General features: G+C 33.8%; 1 protein-coding gene across 1 annotated transcript in view; it reads left to right on the top strand.

Moving 5' to 3' along the window:
* ash1 (histone-lysine N-methyltransferase ash1) overlaps positions 1-26,201 on the top strand; it is a 585,771-nt gene that overhangs the window by 339,529 nt on the left and 220,041 nt on the right. The window contains exon 17 of the mRNA XM_090395574.1: positions 12,855-12,987. Coding sequence (XP_090251700.1) covers positions 12,855-12,987 — 133 coding nt within the window. The remainder of the gene's footprint in view (positions 1-12,854; positions 12,988-26,201) is intronic.

Raw genomic sequence — 26,201 nt, 5'->3', positions numbered from 1 at the left:
ATTGTTTAACCTTGTACAGTTTTGTGCATACTTTTATTTTCATTTTTATTTACTAATGCATATTTGATTATTTGTGTGCTGCTTTGGCCTCTATGTGCAGCTGTAACATTTGCTGGAAATTTATTTATATGAATATACTGTATGCTTAGTTTTGTACATTTTTGTATATATCTTTATTTAATGTATAGGTAGTTCCCACCTTTACAAATTAATTGGTTCCTGGTGACCTTTTGTAAATTGGGAATTCGTAAGGCGAGAGTTTATTTGCCTTAGAAATAATGCTATAAGCTAGAGTTACATTCGTAAGAAGGAACATATAAAATACAAAATTAATATTAACTGATAAGAAAAAAACTTTACTGGCCAAAGATTTACATATTTAAAAAATAATGCAAGAAAAATTTTTAATTAGAAAGATTCTTTGGAAAAAAAACAAACTCATTTCTGTATCACTGGCTGAATAAGCATCTGTCGAGGTAGTAGGAGATGTATTAGCAAGCTTCGATGCATTTTTTTTTTTTAAAGGTCTCGAGTGTCATCTGCTTCGTAGACTTTTGCTTCTTTTTATTAACAAGCAGAAGCATTATTCATTTCGTGAGAAAATGTACTAATCGTTCAAAGTCTAAATCTTGTGATTCAAAGATTGCTTGAGCTTCTTCGAGAAGTTTAAATGCTTCTTCTAGGCCTTTTAATGTGAAAAATAAAATTCAAGCTTCGTTATGTTGTCTCGCTTAAAAGACAACATAATCTCGCTTTTAAGCGAGATTAAAGCGGCTCATTAATATCACCTTCCGAAACTTCCATTTGCAACTGGTTAGTCATACCTAAGATCGCTTGAGTTTCAAAATTCACAATCTTTTTTGATTCTTCAAAGGATTCGTAATTATCATTAAACTGAGGACAAAGTTTATGCTATACTCCTTTCATAGTTTTTTTGGAAACTTTATGCCAGGCGCTCTGTGTTACACGAATTGCATCTAAAATGTCGAATTTCTTCCTAAACTCGTTGATAAAATGAAAGTTTTTATCTTTATCAGTTGCTTCTGTTAACATTTTAAAAGTCTCTTTGAAATAGTGTGCTTTAAATGTCTCAATCACTTCCTGATCCATTGGTTGAAAATGAGAAATTGTGTTTGGAGGTAAAAAGACTATGTTTACAATAGAGCAAATATAAGCTACTGATGAGGGTTAGGTGCATTGTCAAATACCAGAAGCACTTTAAATGGAATTTGTTTTTTCTCACAATAAAGTTTCTTCAAAACTTCAGGAACAAAGTGATGCATAAGCCAATCTTCGAATAGGGAACCAGTGAGCCAAGCCTTCTTATTTGCCTTCTGTATTACTAGGAGTGTATCTTTTTTAATTCCTTTTAAGCTTCTTGAATTTTCTGATTGATGAACAAATAAGGGTTTTAACTTGCAATCACCAGCAGCATTTACTCCTAATAGTAGAGTGATGCAATCTTTTGATACTTTAAAACCTGGCATTGAGGATTCTTCTTTTGCGATGTAAGTTCTTGCAGGCATCTGTTTCCAGAAAAGGCCCATCTCATCATTAAAAATGTGCAATGGCGAGTAATTTCCTTCTTTAGTTATTTCTTCTAATTTCTCTGAATAAGATTTTGTAGCCTCACTATCGGCACTTGTATCATCACCTTGTACTTTAATGTTATGCCAACCAGTTCGCTTTTTTATAGTGGTCAAACCACCCACTACTTGCAGCAAAAGTCTTTTTGCAGTCATACCCTTTTTGGTCTTTCAGCAAAAAGTGACAAAATATCTTAAAAATGGCTAATGCTTTAGTACAAATCGTTGCATAGGTAATAGGCATGTTTAATCGTTGAGTTTGGTCACTTATCCAAGCAGTTAACAGTTTTTCCATATGAGGAATTATACTGTCTATTACTTTATTATGTGACCATGTAGACTGCATACATTGCACATTTTTTACTACTTTCAAATATTTTTTCTTTATCCTTTAAAATAGTGCAAACTGTAGAAGCAGCAACAGAAAATTTCTCAGAAAGAGCTTTAACAGTGCTACCCGCTTGATGGCTGGTAATAATTTCGTAATTTTTCTCTAATGTAATTGCTTTTCTTTGTTTGTTTTGCTCATTTTCTGATTTTGCAGTGTTGCTTCTTTGTGACAAAGTTGGATATGTAGTGAAAGGGTTATAGTTAAAAAGGAAATGAAATAAAATATCAGGTGTAATTGAAGAAAACTATGAATAACCTCCTCATGTTGCCAATGCTAGTGAGTGACTGGGGCTCGTTCTAACTGATCATTGCATCATTACGTACTACTGCGTAATTCACTGTACGTGCCGCTCCTGATTGCCTTTGCTGTGCAAAATTTAAAATAAAAATTCTGATCAAAAATATTCATGAAGTGAGAACAACTGTATATATTTAATATATACTGGCTCTTTGACTATTTGTGTACAGCTGTAGTCTTTGCTGTAATTTTGTCTAGGTGTAAGTACCGTGTTATTTAATTTTTTGTAACTTTCAGTAAATCTTGTGTGCTGCAGTATGACCATTGTGGTCTTCGTGCTAACCAACTTCCGTTCTTAAAAATTTTCGATTATGCCAACTCGTGCTATTTCATTATTGACACAAATCTCTAGACTTCAAGGGCATCCTTGGAAGTTGAGAATAAATGTTGTCTTGAAGGGATAAGAACTACATTTTTCTCTCATAGAGTGGTATGTGATTGGAATGGTTTGCTCTTGGATGTTGTGTAAATAGTAGTGTAAATGAATTCAAGATCAGATATGACAGCCAGTGTGGATAATATGTTGCCTACCTTGATGTGGCTCTTAATAATAACCCTTAACAATAATCTCTTCCACTGCAAGAAGCGACAACTTCTTTGATATACAGGGTGTTCGGGATAAATTTGACATATTTATAATTAATTATATTTTTCCGTAAGTTACATGTATTAACACACACTTCTCTTCATTTAAAAGTTTGGACCCTTCTTCATTCATATACAAGATGTCAGAAAGGATGGATAGCTGGAACCCACCTGAATCATGGAAGAGAATAACTTGTATCATGATGATTCGTGCCCGCCATCAAAATAAGGATATTACGACTGCTGCCCAATGCTCCCTGAATACAGTAAAAACAATCAGGCATGAACTAGAGACTTGCAATGGTGACTACGAGGATGTAGCAAGAAGTAAGATCCCTAGCAGACGATCTGATTGCGTTCGTACAGCAGAATTCCTCGCAAATCTGCAGGAACAGGTGTTGAAGAACCCTGGCATTGGAATTCGGGCTTTGTTCGTGGAGTTGCTAACTGTAGTCAAGCCCTGGATAACAAGGGTAGCCAATGGTAGGCCGTATGTATGGCAGCAGGATTCGGCCCCTTGCCACACCTCTGGGAAAAGTCAAAAATGGTTGTCTGAAAATTTCTACGACTTCACCAGTCCAAATGTTTGGCCTCCAAACTCCCCAGACCTTAACCCCATGGATTATTTTGTATGGGGCGCAGTTGAAAAAGACACCAATCGCACTTCCAGTAATACAAAAGCCCAGTTAATGGATAAAATTAAAACAGTTTTTGCGGCCCTTCCCAGGGAGACTGTAGCATCAGCTTGTTCGAGGTTCCGAAGCAGAATTGAAGCTGTGATCGATGCTAATGGTGGTTATTTTGAGTAAATCTTGTTGATAGTATTGTAATTAACTCTGCCTGTAATGTTTTTTTGTAAATTCATTAAATTTAATAGATATAAAGAAGATTTTCTTTTTCCTTACGAAACTGTCAAATTTATCCCGAACACCCTGTATATGCCTGTCCGAATATTTACTGCCATCAACTTAACTATATGCTAAACCTCCTTTTTCTCACTTTTCAAGTGAGAAAATTATGAGAATTTATTTGCAACTGATCGCTTTCTTTTGATTCCAACTTTCCTGCATGGGTCAGCATGAAGTCTATCACAGATATAATGGAAAATTGAGCATGCTAGCTGGCACACCTTCTATCAGCAATGCAGTGAATCATGTGACAGAATGCAGTACTCAAGCTTCCACAACTGGAATTCCTAAGACATCTAGTCATTTTCCATGTTTTCTAGCCATGGCAGAATGACGATTGGGAAGAAGCTTGAAGTATTTGTTTGAAGATACCCCATAGTGTCAAACCTTTTCGCTTTCAAATATGTCCAGGTTCAAACAAAACACATCTGGCATCAGAATCAAAAGTAAACCTGGATCCAGTAGACATCCTCCTTAAGAACAGCCAATTCTAAAGAAGCCTGGGAAAAATTCCAAAAAATAAAGGGCAGGTATACCATTCATCTGATCTCCATTCTTTAATACAGTGCTTCCACAGTTACTGATCCAGCAGTGATTGCCAACACACTCAGGAGATTTTTGCTAAAACATCAGAATTATGTCATCTCTATTACTTCCTTGCTAGAAAAAGCGCAAGATAATTAGACAACTATTCCAGTTTTTTTTTTTGAATAGCCCTAAAGAATAAAACGGGTTGTTCACAGAACAAGAAATGAATACTTCTTTCATTAAATGCATCCAACTGTTATTGGACCAGACAACATCCATTACAAGATAACAAAACATCTGTCACCATCATCCATGAATCCACTGCTACACCTTAACAACATTTTTCTGTTGATATTTCCATATACTGTGCAGAAGCAATCATAGTTATTTTTCCTAAACCAGGAAAGAATCCAGATTTACTAAATTACTATCTCTGAATTACATTGACCAGCTGCTTGTGCAAGATTCTGGAAAAAAATGGTTAACTCTCATATTTTCTGCTTTCTGCAGAGAAATAATTTTTTCCTCAACACAATCTGGTTTTCAAAAATATCATTCTGTTACTGATCATTAGTCCAGATGGGAGCATCCATTACAGATACCTCCTAAATGTGAGCATCTAGTATTGGTTTTCTCTTATATGTTAAAAAAACATAGGACTTGAGATTTGAAATACTGAAAGACTTACATTATAATTCTGGCATTAGAGGGAATTTCTCTTTTTATTAGTAATTTTTTTTTTTTAATCTAATCAGATCATACAAGTCTAAGCCTGTCCTGACCCTATAACCAAGAGATGCGGCACTAGGTTCTTTGTCACACTTTTTGCAATCAAGGTCAACAGAACAACTTTCTCCAGTAGCAAGTAATACCTTATATGTAGGTGACTCTACATATCGGGCATTCCATCTTTTCAACATCTTCTTTCATTCATGTAAAATGGGGGATATACAAAGATAGCTGCAGCAAACCATTGACCATCTCTCTCTCAAAATGGGTGTACTTGCAAATGGGTTCATATTTTTATAGCAGAAGACAGGTAGTGTGCACTTTTGCCCTAGATGGGATCTTTAATCTAAGTTGCACCTGAAGCAAAGTTCTCTTGGGACTCATAATTAACAACAATCCCAGTTTCCTCTCTGACATATGTCAGTTAGAGACAAGTGCTGTAATGCAATGAACGTTCTATTTCACCGGTTAAAAATCCTATCAGTTGCACCCTTTATATTTATATCTGTCTAAAAAGACTGCTTTTACACTGAGTGTTAGGTAAATATATACGAGTTTAATCCATTTGTTGCAATGACTTTTTTAACTATATTAAATTTTCAGAATCCATGAAATAATTGACTTTAGACCAAATAAAAGAATAAACAAATTAATTAAACAAATTAATAGCTATAAAACTATTTAATGAAATTAAACACTGTGTACATTGTAAATAAAATTATATTAATAACTATAAAACTACTTGGATCCAAGGCCTTCTAAATTAAAACTATAGATTAAAGATCTCCTTTATCTTTATAGGATAAATTCATTCTCTCTCTCTCTCTCTCTGATTCATTCTGTTAATGGTTTGCTTCACATGTATTTAATCAGTCTATCAGATTGAACATTTTGTTTTCCACAGTGAATTCCTAGAAACAACAAATATTCATTAGAGCTGTCGTAAGTTTTTCCACTTGGTTTAATCCTTTATCCAAGTTTAAGCAAACAAGTTTGCGCCTGAACTATTTTTAGGACTGGGGCAACTCGTATTAAGAAGCTAATGACTTCACATCACTTGCCTTAGTATCCCATAAATTGAAGTAATGCAGAAGCTATATACAAGTAGCCAAAAGGTGTCACACCTTATTATTAAAATACTCTGGATTAGAGAATGATTAGATTAGATTAGAGAACTTCCAACAGCATTCTCTTTAAGTCATTAGCTTCTTTATACCAGTTGCCCCAGTCCTGAAAATAGTTCAGGCGCAAACTTGTTTGCTTACACTTGGATAAAGATTTAAACCAAGTATATAATTTCTTGATATATTTAATTTATTCATTAGAGCCAGTTCTTCATCAAGTTTTCCTTAATCTAAAACTTCTTAACTTCCACAGAACTATGTAATATTTCCTTATTTAGCATAAATTGTTTCATTCATCCTCACTGTTTCATTGAGTATAAATATTCTTACCTTAGGAAATATAAGTACAAGATACACAAATCATAAATTCATTACCAGAAAATAAGTTTCCTTTACTACTTTATAAACACTGTATCAAAGTAGAACTCTTCATTAAAGCCACTTTACGGTTTCATTTCCTCTGATTACATCACTTGTTCCAATAAATAATTACCATCTCCAGAATCCTTGAGACAAAAGACAAAACTTTCCATTTTGCGTTTCTGTGAGCATTAAAATAAGAGTAAAATGTCTTCTTAATATATGCTTTTTTGATGACAATGTCCCTTTTTTCCAGTCAAAGTAATTTCACCAGTACAGCCACTCTGGTCTTGCAAACCATGCTCTGGATACACGCCACAGAATATGGTGGTAGATAGCCACAGTAATACACCGTAGTAAATTCAAATTTGAAAGGCTATTCATGGATTCACTCTCAGCCCTAAGAAACAGTCCAAACCTCAACAAATTTGTTTGCATGAGACTTACATCAGAAGACCTTCAGCCCAACAGCCAAGAATACCCACATAGCCTGCTAGGGGCATGATCAGGACTTTTAGGAGAAACAATAGCTTCCTGCTTCATCCTCGTTTACTGTGTGTAGTGCCTGTGTGCACGTGTCTTTATTTTAAGTTCCTGTGAAAATGGCAACGTGACGTTGCCGAAATAATGCAAATATAGATTAAAGTTTAATTTAATTTATATCATGTGTACGTTGTAAATTCCTTAAATTATTTAATAAGCAAGTCAAAGGAATAGTTGAGATTTCCTTTTCAGAATCTTCTATTAATTTATGCTGTCAAATTTCTTTAAAAGCTTCCTAAAACAAAATTCTCTGGTCTGCATTCTCAAACTTCCATTCTCTTACTTCTTGTTTCCTTCCATTATCTTGGTGCCGAATGGTCTCTCAGCTGTAAATCGTCCATCTTTCTCATCGGTGAGTATGTTCCACTAAGTGGCAATTGAGAAGCTAGTAATAGTTGGCATGTTATTGTCATTGGCAATAAGAGAATGTCCTTATGATGATCGACAGCACTTAACAATTGTGAATTAAAATAAAAAACATTGAAATTATTTTAACCATCAGATATCCGTAAGTACAATAAATCTAACATGTCAATATATTTGGCATATCACAAGTGTCGATTATACCTGATGATGAAATCAAAATGTGATTATGGTTCCCGAGTCTATGCTTCTTCCTAGTAGAGAGTATCGGCAATGTCTGGATGCTTTTCATCATCAAGTCGTCATAATTTCAATTTATACATTATGCATCCCCTATTCCTAGTTTGTATATTGAGAGAAATGAAGTATCTTTGGCTCTTCAATGTCAACAGCTACATGCAGAGAAAATCAATCCATGTCACATGGCAAACTATCTTTCATTCATTAAGGGATTATCTGCACAGTTGATCCTTGAACAACGTGGGTTTGAGCTGCATGGGTCTGCTTATACACGGATTTTTTTCAGTAAACATACTGACAAATGTTTTGGAGATTTTCAACAATTCACAGATGAACCATGTAGCCTAGAATTATCAAAAAAAAAGAGAAAAATTACTACTTGCAGACCGTACATGGTGCCATTTGCAGTTGAGAGAAATGTAAAGACACATAAAAATGCAGTATTAAATCATAATTGCATAAAATTAACTGTCAATTAAATTTTATTAATACTTAGCATAAAATAAAAATTTTATAATGATTCATTCATTAGTGTATAGGTATATGGTAGCCTAGGATATACAGATTACACTAGGCTACCATAAAGCAATCATATTGCTGCTTCTTTGTTATCAGTGCATGAATCGTTATAACTGATTCATGCACTGATAAATCATTATAAATGATGTTATAACTTCTATAAATAAATATGAATTTCTTTTTCACATTATGTTTTCATGTTTTTCGTCTAGTGTTAGTAATGCTTATAACATCTACAATGTTCTGTATGATATAAGAGAATATTGGTGAATTTACTGATAGACATATGGTTAATCTTTTAAAAACTTGACGTAAACATATGGTATACAGTACTGTAAATGTGTTTTCTCTTCCTTATGATTTTCTTAATAACATTTTCTTCTCTCCAGCTTACTTTATTGTAAAAACACAGTATATATAACATACAAAATAGATGTAATTGACTGTTCATGTTATTGGTAAGGCTTCTGGTCAACAGTAGGCTATTAGTAGTTAAGAATTTTGGGAGTCAAATGTTATTTGCGACTGCATGGGACATTCCATGCCCCTAACCCTGTTGTTCAAGGGTCAACTGTATATCACTTGACAGACTGCCATAAAATCCTTTGTTTTGTGGATGGAAGCTCTCTCTCATACAAATCATAGTGACAGTAATTGACAATATTACCAAGATACCACAATACACTCTTCCACCCTGGTACTTATTTAGCTTTTAGATTTTCTTTCAGCAGTCTCCCAAAATTCCCCTCCCCCCCTTGTCATCTACCAACAGTTCACCGAAGCTCGTAGAACTAAATGCTCTGATTTTGTGCCTGTCTACATTACTCAAAATCATAGGACTTGTGGATCATCTGCAGTCTTTCCAGACTACATTGTATCTGCATAAAATTTAAGTAGAGTGCAATGACATTGCAGCTGAGTTATATGCAGTAGAGTTTGCACTCAAATACATCGAATTGCCTTGTTACCAAAAGTGCATGATATATTCAGACTTCCAAAGTTCTCTTCAGGCAATAAAAAGTCCTAGAATAGTGAAAACAGTCAGTACCCTCTTAAATCTAACTCCTCCGCTTTCAGTTATTGAAGCTACACTTAGATGTTTGTTTTTGGATTCTGAGCTGTGTCGCAGTCGAGGGAAATAAAGCTACAAATACTGCAGTTAGGTCACTTTGCTTCCCAAACTTCCAACATCTGCCTGTAACATACACTGATTACTAGCAGATTTTCTGACACAGACTTCTGTCCCAGGGGGCAGTCATCTTGGAATCTTCTTTCTCATCTGTCAGATGTGAGGTTGAGTCCCCTATGAACAAATCTTTGCCACCTGACTTTTTCTCTGGCCATATCTGTAATTTCTCTGAAGTTCATTAATTATGATCTTTACTTCAAAGACTGTAGCTTAGGTCTTCTGGTCTACCTCTTGATCACCTTCCTTCATTGATTCCCTTCAAGACTATATTTGGTAATCTCTGAAAGAATATTCTCTGGAAATGTCCAAACTTAATTGCTGTTTAAGAAGAATTATAGCTATGATTAGTTTATAGTTTAATTCTATCTATAGTTTAATTCCTGCTTGACTTACTTATTTGTTTTGTGTTCTTACCAGTGAGTCTTATTTATTTTTCTTATACATTTCATTCTGAATCCTTATTTTCTGTATTTCTTTCTGAATGAGTCTCCATGTCTCTCCTCCATAGGTTTAATAATGTTTTTCTGGAATTTTAGTTGGAGGCTTTTTCAAATGTTTTTTTTTTCAATTTTTTCAATTATTTTCCCATATTTTGTTTAACTTAATCATGTTTGTTAAGTCTGTATTTTACTAATGTGGTTGTGACTAATGAGACTGCCAAAATATATGTAAATTGCTTTACTTGTTCAAATATTTGATTTTATAAGTTAAAATTTTCTTCCTATTCATCTCTTTCTATTTTCATTGTTTTAGTTTTGCTTAGATTGATTTTCATTTCAAAAGTTTTGTACTCTCCACTTAAAATTTGCATTGCCTTTTCTAATTGTGCTGTAGATTGCAGGAATAATAATATCATTTCTATATTTAATGTGATTGATATTTGTGCCATTTATTTTTAGATTTGGATCTTTAACTATGGTTTTGCATATTTTTTTTGAGAGTTAATAAATTTGATGGAGCAGGGAACCTCGCATAACTCCTTTTTCTGCTTTGAATTTGACAGTTGCTTTGGTATCTTTATAATAATTTGTAATAAAGGTTTGTATTTCTGAATCTAATGTCATAGATTTTAAGATGTTCATTATTTTGTTCCTGTTATTGGAATCAATTGCTTGTTTGAAGTAAATAAAACTGCAGTACGAGGGTGGTCTGAAAAGTTCTCAGCCTCGACCGTAGATGACAACACTAATGGCAAGATTTTTTTTTCTCTCTAAGTTGGTACATCTGTCATAAGCATCCATGTGGAATTGCAAGTCATTCTATCAAGTAGTTTGTTTTATACAGATGTCTGAAGCAAAAGTGTCGTCTGTATCCCTTGAAATGTATAAAATTGAATATCGTGTGGTTATAAAATTCTTTATAAAAGAAGGTTTAATGCCAAAAGAAATTCATTTAAAGTTCATAAAAGTTTATGGGCACTCATCTCTTCTCTACAATTAAGAAATGGGCTGCTGAGATTAAACGTGGCCGTACCACCCTTAAGATGATCCATGTGAAGGACGTCAAAAAAAGTGTAACACCACCAGAAATTGTTAATCAAATGCACGATATGGTATTGGATAACTGGCGAGTCAAAGTGCATGAAATTGCTGAGATTATAGACATTTCAAAAGAACGTGTAGGATATATTTTGCATGAAGAATTGCATATGAAAAAGCTTTGCGCAAGATGGGTGCCACGCTTGCTCACAGCAGATCAAAAACGCACTTGCATGAAAATATCCGAACAGTGCTTGAAACATTTTGGCAAGAATAAAACTGATTTTATGCATCGCTTTATTACTATGAATGAGACTTGGATTCACCATTACACACCAGAATCCAATCAGATGGGTGCCATGCTTGCTCACAGCATATCAAAAATGCACTTGCATGAAAATCTCTGAACAGTGCTTGGCGCATTTTGACAAGAATAAACCTGATTTTGTGCATCGCTTTACTACTATGAATGAGACTTGGATTCACTATTACACACCAGAATCCAAACAGCAGTCAAAATAGTGGACAGAAGCCGGTTGTTCAGCACCAAAGAAGACCGGTTGTTCAGCACTAAAGGAAAGGTCATGGCATCGGTGTTTCGGGATGCTAAAGGCATTTTGTTTATTAATTATGTTGAAAAGGGTAAAACAATAACTGGGGAATATTATTCTGATCTTATAGCCACACTAAACAAAAAAATTCGTGAGGAAATATCTGGTTTGCAGAAGAAAAAAATCATCTTTCATCAGGACGATGCACCTGCCCACAAAGGTGTTTTGGCAATGGGAAAATTAAGGGATCTACACTGTGAATTGTTGGAAATTGATTGTTTTACACCCTATTCCCCTGACTTGGCTCCCTCCGACTTCTATCTCTTCCCAAAACTATTCTCTTCTTTGCTGGGCAGTGTTTCTTCGAATCAAGAGGTGATTGCAGCTTTAGAGGGGTATTTTGCAGATCTTACTGAGAACCACTACGGAGACGTGATAATGGCACTGGAACATCGCTGGAATAAATATATTAGTCTTAAGGGAGATCATATTGAAATATAAAAATAATTTTGAAATTATGAATTCATTTTTTAATTGTTAGGTAGAGAACTTTTCAGACCGCCCTCATATAGGTCGACCAGGCTATTAACTATAAAAATATGGTCTATAGTAATACGCTAATAATATATTAGCGTATTACTATACACCATATTCTTCCAAATTAAGCCTGAAATTCCTTCCTGTTGATAACAATCCTGTGTGAGTTTTGAAATTCCAGACTCCTCATTACTCATATTTTAATTGACCATCCTTATATCATTTATGAACATAGTCATTATTTCAGCTATTTTCACAATGTGTTTGATCTCTATGCATCTGAGTGTATAGAGCTCAGACTGTGAAATTTTATCAGATGCAGTGGATGTCTTTTTTTTTGTTTTTTTAATTTTTAAGGACATCTTTTACTGTATGTATTGGCTGTTTATGCTGTTATTATTTATACAGCATTTCATGTCTATATATATCTTTTTAATATCTCTTCCCCCATGTTTTGAACTTTTTACACTTGCTTTTTATCCATTTATTATATATGTGTGTGGTGTGCTTATTTTTTTTCCCTTCACTTTTCTTTTTACAAATACATTTTGTTTGTCCTGTTTTTTTAACTCGTGACTCCTTTGATCATTTACTGGCACAGTGACCACAGATATCCCTGTGCCATAAAACACCAAATAAACAATGAATGAGTGTCAGTGTGTCTTTCGGCATTTTTTTATTTATATATATATATATATATATATATATATATATATTTTTTTTTTTTTAACTCTGTAAATAGGATAGGCTTTGCTATCATAATATAAATTACATTTTGAATGCTTATATACTTGGATGTGACAGACCATTTAGTGTAAGATATAGTAGGAAAATGATGATTCATATATATGTATGTTTGTATATAGTTTTCAGTCTGATCATAAATGAATTGCATTGTAAAAGTACTTGTGCTGAATTTTTTTCAGAAATTCTAGCTATTATGTAAAAATACAGAATCCAATTGATTTAAACACTATTGAAAAGAATATAATCACTGGTCAGTATAAAACTGTTGATGCATTTGAAGAGAACTTTTCACGACTTTTCAATAATGCTGAAGTAAGTAATCATGCTGTTTATGTTGTAAACTTTTACTTAAAATTTTTACTGTAAAAATTTACTTAATGAAATGTTGAGTTTGATTTTAAAATATTAGGTATTGATTCTTTCTTATAAGAAAGTAAATTTGATTCTTTGAACTGTGTTGTTTTCCTCTTAATGTTGAGTTTTGATGGAATGACCTTGTTATGAATTCCATAAGATAATCCTACTTGGAGACTTGCCTAGCATTTAAAACAGTCGCCAGTTCATTACCCCAATGGCTTATTAATAAGAAAAAGAAGTTCATATCACACCTTATTAAAACATAACATTCTTTAAAAATTCAGACGTAATTAGTTCTAACCTTATTTCTCTTCTTAATAATGCACCAGTGACATACAGCATTGATTCAATCCCATCATACTTTCTTCCCTGCATTTTTGAATTATAGTCATCCCTCGACTTACATCCGGGTTCCGTTCCATCCTGCAGGACGTAAGTTGATACATTAAATCAACAGAGTTATAGTAGGGAGTTAGGGACTTAACTGTAATAAGTATACTGTCGTTTTAATTTTAAAACCTTATTATAAAACTGTACTGTGTGTTACTGCCATTATTCCAATGTGCTTTGCTTATTCCTCTTCTTCTTTTCATCATAAATTTGTTCATAGCAAGCAAATGCATCATGTGCTTTTGTTTCTACTAATAAGCAGCATTCAACATTAAGGTCCATGTCTTTAACAATTTTGAGAACATCGCTAACTGCAAAGAACATTTCTGCAAGACTCTTCACTGTAAATTGTTTAACTACCTCTTCCTGTTTCTCTTTTCCCCCTTTCTTTTCTCGTTCATCTAATGCAATAGTTGTTCCTCCAGTTCGATCAATTCTTCATTGGTCAACTCTTCAGGGGAACTTTCTGTGAGTTGAATTATGTTGTCATCATTCATTTCGAGATTCAGATTGTTTGCTAGGCCCACTACTACAAACTTCCAAAATCATGCACATACCTTTTTAATGTCTTATTCCATATGCCACTCATACATTGAGAGGTCACTTCGTCCCAAGCCACAGCAATATTTTTAATAGCATGATAAATATTGAACATTTTCCAGAATTGCATGAGAGTCTGGTCATTTCCTTCAGTGGCAGAAATGGCTTGTGAAAAAGTTGTCCGTAGATAATAAGCCTTAAACACTGCAAGAACTCCCTGATCCATCGGTTGGATTAATGAACTAATGTTTGGAGGGAGAAACATTATCTTGAACTTGGTGAAGATCATTGCTATAAGATGGATGACCTGGAGCATTATCGAGAATTAATAAAATTTTAAATTCTTCATTTTATTTCACACAATACCTTCTTATTTCACTCCCATAACAGTTGATTAAGGCATCCTCGAACAATTTTTGAGTCATCCACGATTTCTTATTGCTCTGATAATGAACTGGGAATATGCTTCCTAATGTTTTTGAAGATTCGTGGATTCTCACTGTGCCATATCACAAATGCTTTCAGTTTATATCCAGCCACATTACCCGTAACAGAATTGTAATATGGGCATTAAGAGTTTTGAAACTATGTATAGATTTTAACTTTTTGTGGATGGCTGTCCGCTCGGGCATTTTTTTCCGAAACAAGGATGTCTCATCCATATTAAATATTTGCTGTGACAAATAGTTTTCCTCTGTAATAATTTTATCCAATTTTTCCACAAACTCCTTGGCAGCCTTCTTAGCACTTGCAGATTCTCATACATTTTCACATTGTGCGGTGCAAAATGCTGCTTGAATCTCATGATCCAACTGGAAGAAGCGTTGAATTCGTAGTCATAATCAGGTTCCGCTTTCTCCTTCAACATGTTGAAGAGACAGCGGTTATAGTCACAGTGCTAAGGGGTATGCACTTTTGGTTCAGGTCCTCTATATATAGCCGAAAATGTTATTTATTCCCTTATGGGATCATGGGTGTATCTTCGAAAGGATGTAAGTCGAGGGATGACTGTACTCATATTTACAGTACATTCAGGTTATTTTATATGGAAAGAAAAAAATTTACAAATAGGTAGAATTGCATTAGGTTCCGTTCCTTCTCCTTTGGCTAATTTTTATGTAAAATCATTAGAGAGTCAAGCGCTCAGCATGGCTAGCAGCTCTGAAATCTTTTATTTGGTTCTGTATACAGTACATATCATATAGCATGGCAGTTTGTCCCATGAATCAAATACTCTGGATTATTTTTAACTTATCTAAGCAACTAGCACCCTAAAATACATTGTAAAAAGTATCAAATAATTGCCTACTCATATAAAACACATTAGTCATAGAATTAACATAGTTTGGTACCTTTTTTTTTTATTTACAGAAAACCATCACAAACACACACTTTGGAATATACTTACACAACCGATAATGCCAACTTCCAGTTCAGCAGTGTGGTCTCTCTAAAAACATGACTCATACAGCTGGGAGGATTTGTTCTTTTCAAAGGTAGTCGAGTTTTACTGCAGAACACAACTGCCTTTACGATGTATACACCTCCAGCAATTGTACTAGCTCTTTTTCATTTTTCATCTGTTAATATTCTTTTCTTCCCATATTTGATAGTGGCTTATGTTGATCATCAAGGTATACAAGTAGCTACTGGTACATTTCACACATCACCTATTCAGAGGCTTTATATTTATCTTAAAGGAAACAAACCTTCTCTCTTACTTTAACAAAACTGCTCTTAAGTGTGCCATAAAAATAGTCTTTGCCTAAGCATCCTACTTGAGCTAGTATTTTTTGTTACATTGGGAAGTTCAATATTAGACACATTTTCCTGTTTGATTTGCATGTCAAAGAGACATCATTACCTGCCTCAAGCATGTTTCTCTCTATGAAAGGTTTGCACCCCCATCATGCATCCTATCAGAAGTCGAATTGAGGAAATTGCATATTACATGTGCATATATGTCTGCTTAATACATTCATTGCCAATCACGCGATGCGAGTTCTCACCAAACGGCCGATCACGCGGTATCGCGTGGACGTCGCTATCAAGTAAAAAAAATTTGGCCACCACACGAAATTCCAATTTTCAGCTTGCCAAAGAACGTGTTAATGCATGCAGAATGGAACACTTTGATTTCTTATGCTGACAGTTTGAGATGCAAGACCTCTGTTCTATGTACTATTGTCTTTCTGATCACATTGCCTCGATTCAGATTCCTCTTGAATGCAGCAACTATACTGCTAAACTGCATGTCATATAGCTTGGACTTCAACACAAAAGAAAATCACCACCAAAAATTTATGATTTAAACTTACTACTGAGTAGTAAGTTTAAATCATAAACTTAGTATAGTGTTGTACACTATACTAAGTGTTGTATAGTGTTTTCAATTATTGTATTAAATCAAGGCCCTTAATTTTGATCTATGATTGTTCTGGATTCCCAGCAACATTGAAATGAAGAGAATTGAGCTGCAGACGCAGTTCCTGTGTCAGCTTACACTTCCTGCATGTATTCTTTGTTATTCTCCTATATAGACAGTTAATAAAAGCAGAGTTAGCTCATCAGTGGCAGTCATTCTGGTATTCAGAACTATTAGATAAATTTCAAAAAATTAACCCAGATATTAATCATTGGCAAGGCAGTCTATACAGAAATAGAAGGGAGGAAATCATTCTTGGTAAGTTTCACAAATGTCATAATCATCTTACACCTTCTAATCTGCTGAGAACAGATAATTCATCTGTGTTCAATCAATGTAACATTTGCCTTACCATATGTCATCTTTTGTTTGAATGCTGACAGTTCAATCATGAGAGGAATACTAGTCTTGATGAGCCAGTAGATAAATTGCATGGAGTTTTTAACTTTTTACAGATGCATTTGATTATAAGTGTCTTTTCTACATATATATGACACTATTTCACTTTTTTTGCCTAAGATGTTATTTGCTTATTTAGCTCATCATGAACTTCTCCTAAAGAAAACTCTCATGTTATTCAAGTCTCTATTTTTGTCCTTTCACATTCGTTTCTCCTGAACCCTCTTCAGCTCAACCCCCCCCCCCTCATACACACACCCACACCCCACTAAATTTTCTATTATGTATTTTCTCCACCTATTCTCTGGGCTTCCTTGTGGCCCTTACTCCTAATTTCAATTTCATTTTTTTCTTGATATTATTTCTAAATTCATTCTCATGATATATATATATCCAAAACTCACTCACTTCTTTTGCTAAGTAATTTTTTATTACTTTGTGCATTGCTGTAACCAGTAATGGCATGTGACCTATTCTACACTTGCAACAATAACTAGAGTCCTAGTTTGAATGCAGATTTCTTTCAATCAAAACGCCACATTTCTTGACTGATAACTCTGAATATATGACACATTAATGCGAAATACTTCCCCCTAACCTCAGCTGGTATGATTGCATTATTTTAAGTAAAATTTGGGAGATATTCATTTCAAAATCAACCTAACAACTTAAAATTTATTCTCTGTAACCATCGTGTTAAGAAATCCTTGTTTCAAATCCAGCAAAATATCTTCTACTAGTTGTAAATTTTAATTATTATTCTTATTACATTATTAAAAAAATTATATTGTATTATTTGTGTCTAGGATCCCTAGCAGTTATAGGAAATATGCTTTTGCAAGTTCATTTCTGATTTACCCTCACCATGTAATATTTAGATGAATACACAACTCATAAAAATGGCTGTTATTTCTGTTTGCTTTTGTGAAAGCTGCCACAAAGCAGCTGACTATTGGATAATGGTATTTTCTTCTGTGTCGGTCATGCTGAGTATTGAAAAATGATACTAATAGAACAGGGCCTTCTAAAGGAAGCCTAAATTTTCTTGATACCAGTAATAATAATTCATTACTGTCTTCTTTAAAAGTACAGCACTCGCTTATTGATAAAGAGTTTATTCCTGAACATTAGTCTTTACACACACACACACACACACTGGTTATGCTGGCACAGTAACGAACAAATTAATCCGAACACTCACATTTTAAAGAAAAATGTTAATTTCACAAGCATATGTAAAAAAAAAAATTGAACTTTAACTTAATAATTTATATGTGCTCCTCTTTTCCTAATAAGTTTATTAATTCACTTAGGCATGGAATCTACAAATGTAGATTCCATGCCTAAGTGAATTTTCAGAACACATTCAAGTCTCTTTTTTAGTATGGCCCACAAATTTTCAGTCTAGCCACTGTAGCAATAGGAAGTTAAAATTTTTGAGGAACTCTTTTACTTTTTCCTGAAGTGTGACTTGGAGGGAGATCCTGTTGGAAGATGAGTTATTTATCTTTCTGGATTTGTGGGACCACTCTTTTCTCCAATATTTTTATGTATTGGTTAGTTTTCATCATGCTGTGAAGAAGCACAAGTGATCCTGGACTGTTATGTGTAAAACAATCCCAGAACATCTTTTTGGGTAGGTGTTTAGGAGTTTGTTGAAAGTGGATAGGAGAAGTCTTCTCAGCCACTGATTTGTGAACACAGGGTACTCACTCTCCTTGGAGAAAGAAATGGCTCTCATCTGAGAATATTACTTTCTTCCACTTCTCAATAGTCCAATTTTTGTACACTTTTGATGCTGGAGCCTCTTTTTGTTCATAGCCTTCATCAACAGCGGATTGTTTTTTGGTTCTGTGGGCAGTTCACTAACTGCCAAACCTCTATTTAAGTCTACAGCAGACGATCTTGGATTAATGTTACTTTTCTTAACAAGTAAACAATCTTGAATAAGTGTAGTTTTCCTTTTTTACATACATTGTCTTTTCTGTCAGGAGAATAGGGACCTGTCTCCTTAAACCTCTTTAAAATTGCATTAACAGTACCAAAACCAAGAAAACACTTATTGGGAATTTGTCTTTGAGCCATTAATGTGTGCTGAGAATGAGTACATATTTTTGAAACCTTGGAGAAACCTATGAAACCTACACAAAATGATTAAAACACTATTCCTATGAATAAAACACTAACCTATGAATGTCAACTTGTTTACACGATTAAAAAGCAGAACACTATTAATAAACATTGTAGAGACACTTAAAACATGCAGCACACAACCAAAGTAGGAAACCGAAACCAAAGACAAAATTATGATGAACTGAAACAAAACCAAACCAAAATTAAAAACTTAACACAAATTTGGCTTTTTTTTGGATTAATTTGTCACTACTACTCATACAACTGTTCCTGTATAGAAAGTGATCCATTGAAAAGCATTAATCCAGTGAGGTGAGAAAATATAACAAAAGTGGTAAGGTGGGGTCCTACAGACCCACCCAAATAATGTAGTATATTATAGAAATCCATATCTTTTTAATCAATATTAGTGGATTCTTCCTCTGAAGATTCTTCCTTAGAGTCTTGTTCTGTATCAGACTCATGATTACTGACTAATTCTAAATCAATTTCACTATCATCATCTCTACTAAATGGCTTCTTGTCTGTCAAAGCTTCATCTGTAAGTTGACGTAACCTTTGTTCTTCCCGCTTGTAACTCATCTGGTAAAAAAAAAGATATTATTCTCAAAATACCCTCTAAATATTTACGAAAACATATTTGCATATAGTTGGTATGTAAAAATATAGAAGACAGCAGTAACGATAATATTTTAGTAGAATATACATGAAAACAACTTAGGTTTCAGAAGTAAATATAGTCACACTTTTGATAAGGTTGGGTCTGGTGGATCCCAGCACACTTTACACTCTTGCACACTAAACTTGCTTGTGCGCAACAGACTGTCATCTATGGTGTTGAGCAGCAGGTTACGGGAGGGGAAGCTATACTGAGGCATGATCCACTGCCACACGTTATTAAAAAGTTATAGTCAATTTAAAATCTTTGAGGTCTGTGACACCACACCTTACTAACGCCAGGCTAATTCCAGTTTATAATCTTAAATCTGCAAGGAAGGGGCAGAGACCATTGGACCTAAGACAGTTGACCTATTATAACTCTTAGAAGAAGAAGAATTACTGTACTCAAATTTAGTTGATATCAAATAAGGAAAGACTCATTTCATTCACCCCTAATAAAGAAATAAATAACTTCTCTAATACCTTTCTATTCCTCAAAATGAGTATGCAGAGCTTTTTTTTTTTAAATGCTAACTAACAGCTGAGTTTGTAGCATTTACATTTGGTGTCAGTGATTTTTTTAAAGCCACTTTGGCATAATCAGTAAATTGTCACCATCTTTTAATCCTGATTCCCAACTTGCATTATTGTCTAAAACAGTTAAGAGTCCTGCAATCATTTTTCTGAACTGTTGGATTAAAAACTCAAATTTCTGGAAGAAATTCCCTACTTTTTCCAAAGACAATCCAAGTTGCAGACCATCTAATAAAAGTCCTTGAAAAAGTTCTTCTAGTTATCAACTAGATGAAACTTGTAGTGGTTTTTTACTCTGGCAATTTAACCTTATGGAACCAAAAACATTACAATATACATCCACAGTGCACAGTCATCATTCTGCATTTAAATTAACTGTGGATCACAATCAGTTATTGGTAAATGCTTTCATACTTCAGCAAAGTTCCCTTATATTGTGATCAAAAATGTATTAATTTATTGTTTTTATTTATTTATTTTTTATCCAGTTAAATGTTTAGAATCTCTCAAAAGTGGCAGAACATGTGGAATGAAATAGATATATGCTAATAGATGAAGATCAGACAGTTAATTTTCTCTCCGAGTATCTCATCTTCCATGCACATTGTGCAGTGAACACCTATCTTTTCAAAATTGAATAGTTAACAAAATGTATCCCTTATATATATATATATAAGCAGTTACCAGCTAAGTGTGATATATCCACTGACTTATGAAACATGTAGATACAAGATTTATTACTAATGTATATAACATTTTGAAATGAAACTTACAGATCATCTTTAGTTTTAAGAGACAATTTAGTAAGGTAGAATAACACCACTGGCATTATATTTCACAAGTGAGATGCAAGTTGCTTAATTGTGCAACTCCTCTATCCCTACCTGGTATTTACCATGTTCCTTGTGACTGTCTTCTCTCATATTTTGGAACATGGTAAACACCAAGTAGGGATAGAGGAGTCAGCTTATCCATGATGGATGCCAATTGTAACATGTAGGATAGGTTATTATCAGGAAAGAAATTAAGTACCAACCTATATTTTTCTAGTATCTTTGATATTTGTTCTGCGATTATTTCAGCAGTGTAGGAATATTAGGATTCTATATACAGAATCTGAGTTCTTAGGAAGACACTTGTTAATGCTGGTTCTTTTTTGGGGGGGGGGGGGGTTGAAATCATTCTGAATCATAATTCTTTGGATAGTGTTTTATCCATGTTCAAATTTAAGGTAATTGGGATTGGATCAGATAAAGTGCTCCATTGACTATTGTTTTGATGGTGCTAGTTTTTTTGCATCATCAAAATGGCACAGGTATTACAACATAAATGGTGTAATAGATATAATATATTTGTTAGAAAAACACAAATATCTCTCAATGATGAAACATTGCAGCTATCACTGGAATAAACTTTGATCTTCTTAATAAAGCATTGCTGATGGCATGGAAGTTAGTCTTGGAAAAATTAAACAATAAACTCTATGACTGACTCATAGAAGCCCATGTCTTTTTCTCATAGTTCGTTTACCAGCCTGTGTAAAATTAGTTATGTACTCTTCACTTATGATAATTATGAATGCAGTAGAGTGATGTGGGCAAATATCAGAATGGGGAACTGGACAATGAGACTTATTTGAGCCTGTGGTCCCACAGAAGGTAGAAGTGGAGAAATTTTTTGAGGCTTTAGAGAAAGAAACTGACATAATGAAAAATGAAAAATTGGTCCTTGTTGGGGATCTAAATAGCAGAGTAGGAAATGATTGTAAGACATACAAAAATATATTGGGAAACTTTGGAGAAAAGAGTAAAGCTAATAGTAATGACAAATGCCTGTTGGATTTCTGCTCAGGACATGAAGGGTTATTATTAACACAGTGTTCCAAGATAAAAATGTGCACAAATTCACATAGAGAGAAGAGGTAAGGAATAAGAAAAGTATCCATGTAAGAAAGTTTTAAAGCGAGTAAAAGTTGAGCAGCTCTCAGATATGAACTGTAGACTAAAATACACAAAGACTATTGAAGAAAAAATGAAAGAGTTTGAGAAAAGGAACCAAACTTTAGAGATTCAGTGGCAAGCCTTGAAGGAAACACTGATTGATTCAGCTAGAGAGGCATGTGGTGAGGTTGTCTGCAAGGATAGGAAAATCAGAACTCCATGATGGACACAGGAAGTTAAAGAGGCAATGAAGAAAAAGAAGAAAGCATATCAAAAGTTCCTAGCAAATAAGTCAGCTTGTGCTCTTAGAGAATACATAGTCAAATATAAGAAAGCGAAACACTATGTAAAACTAGCTAAACAAAAGTCATGGGAAGACTGGTTAGGGTATGAAGAACATAGAAAATAAATATCAAGAAGGTATTTTGGAGGTTGTTAAAGAAGCTCAGAAATGGAGGAAAGAGTGCTGTAAAAAGGAAAAAATTAGAGATGATGAAGGTCACAAGAAAACTGGAGAAAAAGATATCTTGATGTATGGAGTAATTATTCGAAAAATTGCTAAATGAAATGAGCAGTGACAGCACAGTGGTAAAAAAACACCCATCAGGCATGCAATCAGGAATACATATCCATACTTGAGGTAGGGAAAAAAGCCATCAAAATCCTGAAATATGGAAAGGCATCTAGAGTAGATGATATTCAACCAGAAATGCTCAAGTATGGAAGTATAAAAGTCTTTCAGTGGATGTATTGCATTGTTCAGAAGGCCTGGACAGAGGGATGAATTCCAAATGATTCGAATAGAGCTCTCATAGTACCCATATACAAAAAAGGAAATTAAACTACTGAATGTGAGAATTACAGAGGTATTGCCCTACTGAGTGTTCCTGGTACGATTTATGCAAGTATACTTGAGAAACGGTTAAGAAGTATTGTAGAAGGGAAGCTTGGTGAAGAACAAGCTGTATTCAGGCCAAATAGAGGGTGTGTCAGGATCAGATTTTCACTTTACAACAAATAGTTGAGAACTCATGGGTATATAACAAAGATCTGTATTTAAGTTTTGTAGATCTGGAAGAGGCATATGACATGGTGCCAAGAGAGAAGCTATTCAAAACACTACTGTTGTATGTGTCATTGGAGCATTATATCAAGCAATGCGTAGTCTTTATTTGAGTTGTAAGTCAGCAGTTATTATTGAAGTATACGGGAAAATATTGATCACATAATATGTGATCCATATTATGAAGATCATAATATGGATCGCATTATGAAGGAAAGTGGTATTAAACCCGATATCAAAATTGGAGATGTTAATCTCAGCTCTTTGCTTTATGCGGATGATGTTATATTTCCGAATAAATCCATTACAAGTCTGCAAGATTCTCTGACTAAATTGAATAACTGTTGTATTAGATATGGTATGAATGTCAACAATAACAAGACAAAGACAATGAAAATCGGCAGAAACATTGAAAATATCAACTGCATTGTGAATGGAGGACCTATAGAACAAGTGAAACATTTCAGCTACTTAGGCACGATTTTTAGTGAAGATGGTAAGTTATATATGGAAATGGACAACAGAATCCACAAATCCAGTATGGTAGGAATTCAACTGAATAAATTTATATGGAATAAGAGAAATTAGTCAAAACACTAAATTAGCTGTATAGAAGACATTGTTCAAACCAATTTTAACCTATGGATCTGAGAGCTGGGTTAGAAAACAAACATTTGACTAAAGACTAGAGACCACAGATATGAGAGCCCTGAGAAAGATTAGAGGCATGAACAGATGGCACCAATGGCAATATCATATTAAAAATGCCTCTAATATTAAAAATGCTCCTAATCTTTTTCATGACTCTCATATCTGTGGTCTAGTCTTTGGTCAAGTGTTTTATTTCTAACCCAGCTCTCAGATCCATAAATTAAAATTGGTTTGAACACTGTCTTGCATACAGCTAATATAGTGTTTTGGCTAATTTCTGTCTTGTTAAGAAGGAACTTCAGATTTTTAGCATCCAGGAATGTTTTCGCAGAGCTGAGATTAGCAAAACCTGTGTTCTTTGCCAGGTTGGCAGGAAAAAGACCCAGAGGATTACCAAGATAGATTATTGTTGGATTGGTACAGTAAAAAGTGCCTTAAAGACAGAAATAGAAGTTCTGATAATGTTGTAGTCTTGGCAGGTAACAGGATTTGGAGGAAAATTGTGGATAGAAAGTTAGTAATGATGTAAGTTTCATGTAGTGCTATCATATCCTATACATCCCTTTAGGGTATGTATAGGATATGATAGCACGTCAGGAATTTGATGATGATGAATGCAATATTATCTTACTACAGTTTCACTTCATTCTTTCTTGATATTGGAGTACACATAGAAGTGTTCCATTATCCTTTATTTTCAGTTTGATCAGTTATTTTTGTTCTCCAATAATTGCAGTTGTATGTCAGCATTTGTTTCAGTATATAATTATTTCACCACATTGACAAATCCTTGTATTGGACAAATCTGAAAATTGATTTTATTATTTATATTTTTATTATTTGAACATCATATATCTCATGTTAATTCTAATATTCATTGTTTATAGTTGTGTGATTATTTTAACACCAAACATTACTTGACATTTAAAAACACTGCAAATTGGTCTTATCAGTTGTTTACTATTTATAGTTTTACCAACCATTTGAACATCAAACAAAATCTTGCCATCTAGTTATTTGAAACATGTAACTCCCTTCCCAGAATTATGTCATGTAACTCACTGCATTTATGAAATCACATATGGAGTGCTTATTGCTTCTTTATAATATGATGTTAATTCTTCCATGTGGGCATGTGTTCATGGTAGGGGGATGTCTCAGTGATTGTACTACCTCTTCTCATTTATATGTTACTTATGTAAAAAATAAATAAATAAAGCATATTTTGGAACAGTATATAAAATTTTTACAAAAATCATTATCATTAGAATACAAAATAAGTTTGATTTTTTCCACATAGAATTTTCTAATAAACTGCAGCACTATTGAACGGGTGTATGTAATAAGACAAATGATTATCCAAAATTGTTAGTTCTGGCATTTATAGATTTTGAAAAGGTGTTTGATTCAATTTCAATATTAGCTGTTTTATAAACCCTAAAAATGTAGAAATTCAAAAAACTTGTGTGTTGATATACTTAGATATAAAATTTCATTTGCATCCTTAAAATCACAAACAGATATGATATTATAAAGGGAGTTGGACAATGAGATAACACCATTTCATGTAAATAAATGAGATAACACCAATTCATGTAAAACATTAGCTTTCAAGAAGTAGTTTAAAATCTGGAATGGAAAAAGAGCTGACTTATAGTCAGTATAAAACGAAAAAAAAAAAAAAAAAAAAACTAAATCCCTTATGACATTGTTCTTTTAGGCAACTCAGTAGGAAAACTTTGACATTGAAAGATATAATAAAAAAAATATAATCAATAAATTGAATCGAAAAAGTAAAAAGAAAGGATTAAATATAAGCCAAAACTAAAATAATGTGTGTGATAAATACATAACCAAAAAAGTCCAATCAATTTGGAACACCGCGACACTTATATAGCAACTTCCTGTGTTAACTTAGGACAATAAATCAGCATAGACAGAGGGTAAGAAAGGAATCAGACATAGAATTCAATATAGCTTTTGGAAAGAACCATGAAACAATGAAAGGTAAGATTCTAGTCATGACTTGTGGAAGTGAAACATGGACTTCTGCTAAAAAATTGAGCAATAAATTAAGGATTACCTAGAGGAAAATGGAAAGATCACTGCTTGGTATTGTATTACCATACAAGATAGAATACACGGTACTTGGATAAGCTTTAAAACCATAATGAGACATTGTAACAGCCATTAAACAATTCAGGTGGCAATGGACATGTAATATTGCCAGAAGTAACACTCAAAAATGGTCAAAAATAATATCTGAATGGTGATGCCCCAGATATGGAAAGAGTAGTATAGAGAGATCAGAGAGAAACAGGAAAATAATAATAAAGAAATGGCTGAAACTCATGAGCATAGAAAATTTCATGATAGAATAGAATAGAACTTGGGATTTTGGGGCTATGTTTGTCTATAAGTACAGAGAACATGA

Source organism: Typopeltis vanoorti, chromosome 7 (genome assembly GCF_054136105.1).
Source record: "Typopeltis vanoorti isolate ZY-2024b chromosome 7, IOZ_Tvanoo_1.0, whole genome shotgun sequence".
Taxonomy (NCBI): domain Eukaryota; kingdom Metazoa; phylum Arthropoda; class Arachnida; order Uropygi; family Thelyphonidae; genus Typopeltis; species Typopeltis vanoorti.
Note: the sequence above shows the minus strand (reverse complement) of the source record. Positions and strands in the feature narration are given on the sequence as shown.